Below are 8,066 nucleotides of genomic sequence, written 5' to 3' on the forward strand. Positions count from 1 at the left end.
CACACACACACACACACACACACACACACACACACACACACACACGCGAAGTAGAGTGCTTCAGAAGCATGACACAATCGAAGGACATGCCGTGATAAAATTGAGCTGGTAAATATCCTGCTGAGATTAAAGGTGACAACGTCATGAGAACCTCAGGGTTGAAACCAATTTTTCTGCAGTCTTCTCTTTCATGTAGCTCACCATTTTACTATTGCATGTGGCCATACAGCTGCTTATGACATATTTGATATCCAGTGTACTGTATGTTACTTGAAAGTGAAATATTAGGCAGGAATGCACCGTGTTATTAAGACATTTGGGGATAAATTACTGCATTAAATGTAATTAGATCTGTCAAGTAGACAGCTTGTTAAAAAAAAGGTGGTAGGTAGAGTCCGTACTTCAATTACTTCCATCAGAACTTGCAGGTGGTAAGAGTTTTCTCATCGCAAAGCATCTAATAATGACAAAGAAAAAAAATACTTGTGGGAAGTGCAACAAACTGTAAACACATTACTACCTTCTCTCCAGAGGGAAATATGTCTCCTCATCTTTCTTCACCAGCTACTAACTAACTTTGTCTGTCAGCTTGTTGCTGCTGGGCAGGTAGTGTATCCAAATTTTTTGCCACTCTAACATTTTGGTCCCAATGGATTGGCATGAAATCTTGTACTGACAGTTACGGTCCCCAGAAGTCAAATCCTACGAAGTTTGATCAACTGACTTTTTCTCTAGTGCCACCAATTAATTATCACAACATTTACCTAAGAGATTAGTGCAAAATGTATACAGTCATTCAGTTCTGAGACAATCCTAACGTTGATGTTTTCACTAGCATCACCAGCGGGTTGACATTTTATTATTATTCAAATATCTCAACTATTGGATGGATTTCTGTGACACTTTGTACAGACATTTGTGGTGATGACACAGAGAGGCTACTGTTCATTCAAAACAACAATAGGGTCTATTAAAGAGGTTACTGTAGATCCTACAATTGCATCAGTTTAATTAAAACTGGAAATCAAAAGAAGAGCAACAAACAGCTTTTCAACCATCTGGTGCAACAGGTTATGGTTTAGTGCAGCTTTGATAACAATAACTAAATGGAAACAAAGATTACTTATAGGTGTATATAGAAATGCCATAAAATACACTATTTAACCACATATGACGTATAGTAATGGATGGTATAATTTGACAAAATATGAATTGCTCCATCCAATTGTGCCATGACACCAAACTGAAAGCTCACACTAGCTGCTAAAGACAGCTCCAATAAAATTCCATCCATCTGATTTTAAGATTGGAAAAGAGTGATCTGCTAACTTCACAAAATACCTATTGAAAACTGTACTGCATAGGTGCATAAGAAAATATTAATTTACTGTAATTTTAGGGAAGCTTATGCCAAGGCATGAATCAACTTTCTGTAAAACAATTTATCAATTTCATAAAGGAAATTCTGTTGCATGCTGACCTTGAATATGTTTCACCCTGTGTGGATGAGGGTTGTGCCGGGAGAAGAATGAGTGATGACTCAAGGCACCAAAGCGCGGACTGCTTTTCGTCAGCATCTTGGTGAATTCAGGGGTAAATGGCACCTGGTTAGTTTGACAGTGGCTTCTGTCTCCTGTCGTCCTACGGGAGTCTGGACTCTGTGCCATCGACATATCTTGGAATGGCAGTGTGTTTAAATCTGAAGTAGTTTAAGAAAAACTGAAGTGATGCAACATATCGACAGGCTCTATTGATTGCAATGTTGTGACTACACATGCTAAAAACTAAAATCTAACAAGGAGCAAGACAGAGAGCAATCATATTTGATTTACTCCAGAAAATAACTTTGCGTTTTAGATTTGACCTAGAAACGTTTTGTGTTATACCAAGAAGAAATTATTTTAAAATAAATTTAAAGAACCACTTTACCTCTGAAACCATCATGCAGCTCAAACCTTTGGTCCTCAATGCGCTGTGTTGCCTTTGTTGCTAAGAAACGTGAATTAAACAAGAAACAATGCCATCTGTGCACAGCAAGTGACTGGCATTCCAGTCCATTTTCAAGCTGCTAGAATTGAACTATTATATGCTACTTAATTAAGAATTAAGAACATATGTAAGTCATGTCTAATGTAGTTTTCTGTGTTGAAAAGTTCAAAATGTAATTGATTAAAGTCCACATTATTGTTGTGAGTTAGACACTTTATGCCTCACCACAATATGTATTAATTTACCGGTTTGCTTCAGCATCTATGTGGCATATGAATTTGAATATTAATGTAAATGTGCACAGAATCTGATGATGAATCTGCTAAGGATACTGCTGTCTTGCTTGTACTGTATCTAAAAACTCAGTAGATAGTTATAAGTTCAGAAGGATGACTTGACTTTTTTGAGGTAACAACATAGTTTGTGATCAATATGTACACATTGTATCTAATTATTAACAATTATAATAATATATATTATTATCTATAGTTATGATCAAAACTGGTTATTGTGTATCATAGCAGATACACATAGATATAGGGCGAGAACTTTTCCACATCCACTGGGAATTTATCTGCACATTTTGGTCTCTGAACTTTAACAATAGGCTGCCGGTGAGCAGGATCTTTGCTTAATATCACATAAAATGTCACGTATACCCCTGTGGTTGAGCATACATGAGGAAAATAATCGGACCGCTGGTGGTATGTTGTTGTTCATTCCTAATGAAAATTATATACATGAATCAGCAGCTAATCAGCAAGAACTACTGTAAGAAGGAAAAAAAACTACAACCAGTTATATATCATTTGCCTAATGCATGCACAAACAGAAATGTAAAAACAGCAGAGAGGCGTTACTCCCTGGAGTATTGTTGTTACAGCGAGGTTGGCTGGCAACCAGTGGGGAAATATTTGTCAAGAAATATTTGTGCTGTCTCTATTACAACCTGTATTCACATTTTGAGCTTATAATTATGTTATGAAATAACTGGCCTTCATTCTTTCTTTTTGCTGCACGTTACATTATTACATGTCATTTAGCTGACACTTTTATCAAAGTGACTTACAATTGCTGTACTATGTAAGAGGTCACACACCTCTGGAGCAACTAGGGACACATTGGTTGATGTATCACAGTGGGTAACGAACCCTGCTCTCCCACACCAAAGACATGTGTCCACCCACTAGTACCTTGTGCTGGTTGGTCTGTGCGCCTGCAAAGTAGCGGGTAGAACTGGGGGGGATTGTGTTAATCTCCGTAGCCTTAAACCCCAGCCGAGTATCATATTAGAAGTCTAAACACGACATGGTTTACATCCACTGTCAATGTTTAGTGCCAACAGTGCAGAAGGCAGTATTGAATAGTAGTATGTAGGGGAAAATAAGTGTGATAGTTGGGGTTATAGGTGGGATTGAGGTAGGGATTTTCAAACTATATTTCAGGAAGATGAAACAGTGTGGTTGCCTTGAGCCAATAACCTCTGCTACGGCCTCCATTAGAGGACGTATTTATTTGATTTGGCGGAATTATCAGGAGGCCTGTTAATGTGAATGTAATGAATGTAATGTAATGTGTCGGAGTTGGTTAATGTGGCTCGGGAAAGAGAAGTTTGGGGTCCCCTGCTGGAACTGCTCCCGCCGCGACCCGATACCGGATAAGCGGACGAAGAAGGATGGATGGATGGATGGAGCCACTGGTCAATGCCAGACTTTGACGTTGTAAATCCATTGAGAGTAATAAATCGAGAAGGGGTGCATTTTATTGCTTATGATTTCAACAGTGGCGGCTGCTTATCTTATAAAGAGGGGAAGTTCATTTTCGGTCTACATTATAAAATGGTCCATTTATTTATAATAATATTATAATAATATATAATATCCGAAAGATGGTTTCATCAAGAGGCATTGCCAACAGTACATTGTGTCCAGTTTGCTAGCTAGCTAGTTCACCCCTACAAACCTAGCCGGGCCTACTGTATGAATGATTGACTGAACAAATGATCTAACAAAACGATATTAAACTCAGAGGAGGAAGATTAGGTTAAACTGAAACAAGAAATGTGGTGTATAATTGTATGAGATGTATGATGAAAATTGGCTAGCAATTTCGCCAAGCAAATACCAAGAAATAGGTTGCTGCAGTTTGTCTTTCAACAACACGCAAAATTCCGCGACAGAACTGAGCTTGCGCTTCTATGATTTTTTGGAGCAAAAAATTGCTAGCAATTGAAAGGAGATGCAGTCTTTTGACAGACCCTCCAATCATCACGCAGAAGCTCAGCGTTCAGGCCAGGCCTCCATTGACCCCCAGAGACGCTGAGCGTCCATGGGCGGGACATAATCGCAGCATTTATTCAATGACTGTCTAGTTTCAAAGCACTTAAATAACTGTTCAAAGCAGCCCCCTTGAAGTCCATAGACGCTAGGCTGCAACATGGAAATACACTGGTGTATGATGACTGGGTGGAGGAGACTCAGAGGGGGGGTTCCGTCTCGGAAGCCGTTTTCAACCGAATAGTTTACAGAACCCCATACGGTAGGGATGGGATGAGGGGGAAGATGGATGGATGAAGGGGAGGGAAAGGGAGGATGGGTAAAGCAATCAGAGACACACGAGGCTGGCTGCGCAGCACGGTATATCACAATTGCCAAAAATGGCATAGATTATGTCATGTCAATTTGATTTTCTAAATTAGCTCTGAGGTCTTCAAGCCTAGACATTTTAACTATTCCCAGAACATGTTTTAAAACCAGAGGTGATTGTGCCTTTTCTGTGGTGGCTCCAAGGCTCTGGAACTCTCTACTCTCCCTTTAGCCTTGAGAGCCTTGGATTCCATGGAAACTTAAACACTTGAAGACACATCTTTTTAGACAAGCCTTTAACTAGCAATATGGGTTAGTATTATTTGTGTTACTGTAAAGTACTTTGTGACCCTTCTTGTCTGTAAAAGGTACTATATATAATAATATATAAATAAATACTTACTCTGCAATCAATGGGCTTATGAAAGAAATAATAATGAAAACTGTAATTGGTCTGTTACCCTCCGTGGAGATCTGGAGGTTTGGCAATGCGAGACACACACATAGGTCAACAATGAAAGTCATGTTGATGTCAAAGTGTTGATGTCAATTTGATGTCAAGATTTTTGACCTGTGCTGTCATTTTTGTCATGCTTTCATGGTATTTGATGTCAATTCAAAATTTATTGACTATAAGATGTTGATGCTATTTTGATATTCAATATCAAGCTTTGATATCAATTCAACCTAAATGTGACATCAAACATTGATGTCAAAAATCACTCAATTATAAACTAAATGTACAATGAATGACAACATACACATATATTGATAACTGATCGTTTTTTCAAATTGTGTCTTTAATTATTTTGAGCAGTGTAATGTGAACATTACCATACCGAATGAACACAATTGCAGGTCATAAAAGCGGATATAAATTTGTAACCTAAACATGTAATAGCCTACACGTAGAAACATCATACAGTGGATTCACATTTCCAGAGCTCTCAAGTGTCTGTAAAAGGGAACAAGAGAAGAAAGCAAAACATAAAATGGGCCCTGTCCAACAACATAACTAATGCTTAGTACTCATCAGTAGTGGGCTACTCTATATAGACAATAGCCTAATCACATGCAGTAGTCAGGTGCAGATAGGCTACTAATATATGATTATGGATCGAGTCACTGCACTGAATTGCAGAAAATGAACATGCCACTCATTCAAAATCCAGAGAGCAGTGATTACAAAACATCACATTCGTCCGGGCTCTTCCCTGTAGGTTAGTGGTGTCTCTTATTTATGTCTAAGTGCCAAATTTTGGTTCCAAAACCCTCGGAGCGCGTAAGCGCAAGCTGATATGTCCTCTCTGCGTATTGACAACGAGCGGAGCTCGACAAACACACACACACACACACACACACACACACGTCATTCTGTGTCAAATCAGACTAAATACAGGAAAACAACTGCACCCTCTTAGATTTTGCTCAAAGTTTATGCTAACCTTAATGTCAGTCTTTTCACACTTTTTCCAAATCTAGGACATGCTATACAAACTTGTAATGGTTCAGTCATTGTTACGATTAATGGAATTGAGGACCCAAAAACCAGGAACACATAAACTGAGGAAAAACTCACAGGGAAATAATAACCTCAGGGAAGAATCCAAATGCAGAAGACGTAGACAGGAACAGGGCAACCGCAAACAGCGAACAAACACACCAACTCACAAAAGGATCTGACAAGAGACAAAGGGAACACAGAGGTTAAATAAAAGAGGTAAAAAGCAAACAAGGAACAGATGATACAACAGGTAAATTACATCAGGGCGGGGACACAATCACAAAGGCGGGAAACACAATACAGGTAGTAAATCTAGACAGGACTAGACAACGGAACAGACTTTCAAAATAAAACAGGAAACAGAACATATAAACACTCAAAGGAAAACACAAGACAGGAACAAAAACAACACAAGACCAGGGGCCTGTTGCACAAAAGTAGAATAAAGATATCCAAGATAAGTGAAAAAGCGCAGCTTGACTCTGTGTGATCCTACTACCCACGTAGCTGATAATGTTCACTCAGCGTTTTGTTGTTACACTGTGTGTAAAAAAGGCGGTGCTGCTAAATCCCCGGTTTCAGGTACGTACAGTACCGTCTGGATGGTCAAATAAACGGTAGCTAATATTAGTGGATAAACCTGTTGAAAAAAAATCTAGAGGATACACTGCAATACTAACATTACATTCTCACACCAAGCAGGGCCGGATTAAGTTGATGTGCCCTGGGCACTCAAGACCCCCCCCTGCCCCAAAGCAACAACTGCAAAGTCGCAATCATCAAGAGCATATAGCCTACACTTCCATTAGTAGCAAATCAGGCCTCTGCGTGGCTCAGTGAAGATGGATGTATTTACAATAGCCTCGGTATTTATAAAGTGCATTCAAGAGAGAGAACAGATGCACAAATGTTTAACCTAACTTTTTACAATTAATCTTTTACAGAACTTGGTGACTGCAACAGTGACATAAAGCAGACAGCTAGGAAAGCCTTAACTTCAATATTATTTGCCCTAATGGTTAATCTGGCCCAGGCTAACGTGTACAGTCGGCTACTTCAGTTGCCTTGCTTAAAAAGTCTATGTCTTATTACGCTTCCTCCAGTTCCTTAGATATGCCATCACACTGCAGCGATTCTGCAAGAAACGTTTCAATTACAGAACAATTTAGTAGTGCTGGGCAGTCTACCGGTCTCCTAACATTAGGTTGGATCCAAAACAAACTTTTCACAGGCTAAGTTTATATTGAATTTGTCCTGGTAACATACGCACGTGAAATCGGCCAATTTCTGACTGTAGCCGGATAACGTAAACCCTTGCGCTATAGCCATAGACTGACAGTTGCATTTCAAAAGGGTATTGGCCTTAGCATTTACTTACCGACCTAGGTTGTTATAGCTGCTTGACGATATTGACTCCTCATACAGGGCATGAAGCCTATAGCTACAGGCTACTATTAATATTGACACCGACACAATCATTGTGCTGTCATATATAGACCATATCGACTATGTTGGCTATGTAATCACTGACAACCTGGACAATTTCACAGTGACAGGGTTTGACATTAACCTTTTGAGGCACTTTTATAAAAGCAATTTTGGGTTTTGCTAATGCAGAATTTGAACAAAAAAAGCATGAAAGCATCCAAACACTATCACCATTAATAAAATTCTGTAGAAACATACGTGTCCAAACAATAGATTTCCGCTTCAACAAGAAAAAAGGATCTCCAGACCCCAAAATACAAAGTAATACTTGGCACGCCAGAGGTAGTGCTGACTTGAACTTATACTATAACTAAAATAATTCTGATGTCACATTTATGCAGACTTGACAATCAAAGCTTGATTGATATTGAATTGATATTGAATTATATCAAAATGAGAAGCGGAGTAACTGCTGAATTCGAACAAAAAACGCCATTTTTTTGTTTCCTGTTATTTTAAAAGTGTAAATGATGGAAATAAAATCTAACTTTTTGTGACAT

At 38.8% G+C, this 8,066-nt stretch overlaps 1 protein-coding gene and 1 long non-coding RNA gene across 3 annotated transcripts in view; one reads left to right on the forward strand and one right to left on the reverse strand.

Moving 5' to 3' along the window:
• The window catches only part of LOC116670810 (uncharacterized), a 19,866-nt gene extending 13,924 nt beyond the window's left edge, over positions 1-5,942 (forward strand). The window contains exon 3 of the long non-coding RNA XR_004327129.1: positions 5,824-5,942. This is a non-coding gene — a long non-coding RNA (uncharacterized LOC116670810). The remainder of the gene's footprint in view (positions 1-5,823) is intronic.
• tbata (thymus, brain and testes associated) overlaps positions 1-8,066 on the reverse strand; it is a 16,187-nt gene that overhangs the window by 6,633 nt on the left and 1,488 nt on the right. Inside the window, exons 1-2 of one of the 2 annotated variants that reach the window (XM_032501464.1) lie at positions 1,930-2,206; positions 1,481-1,699 (exon numbers count right to left, since the gene is read on the reverse strand). In XM_032501464.1, the coding sequence (XP_032357355.1) occupies positions 1,481-1,673 (193 nt within the window). In that variant the 5' untranslated portion in view covers positions 1,674-1,699; positions 1,930-2,206. Of the gene's footprint in view, positions 1-1,480; positions 1,700-1,929; positions 2,207-8,066 lie in introns of those variants that run through there. The other variant, XM_032501465.1, reaches the window with a different exon arrangement.

This window comes from Etheostoma spectabile, chromosome 21, assembly GCF_008692095.1.
Source record: "Etheostoma spectabile isolate EspeVRDwgs_2016 chromosome 21, UIUC_Espe_1.0, whole genome shotgun sequence".
In the NCBI taxonomy this organism is placed as follows: domain Eukaryota; kingdom Metazoa; phylum Chordata; class Actinopteri; order Perciformes; family Percidae; genus Etheostoma; species Etheostoma spectabile.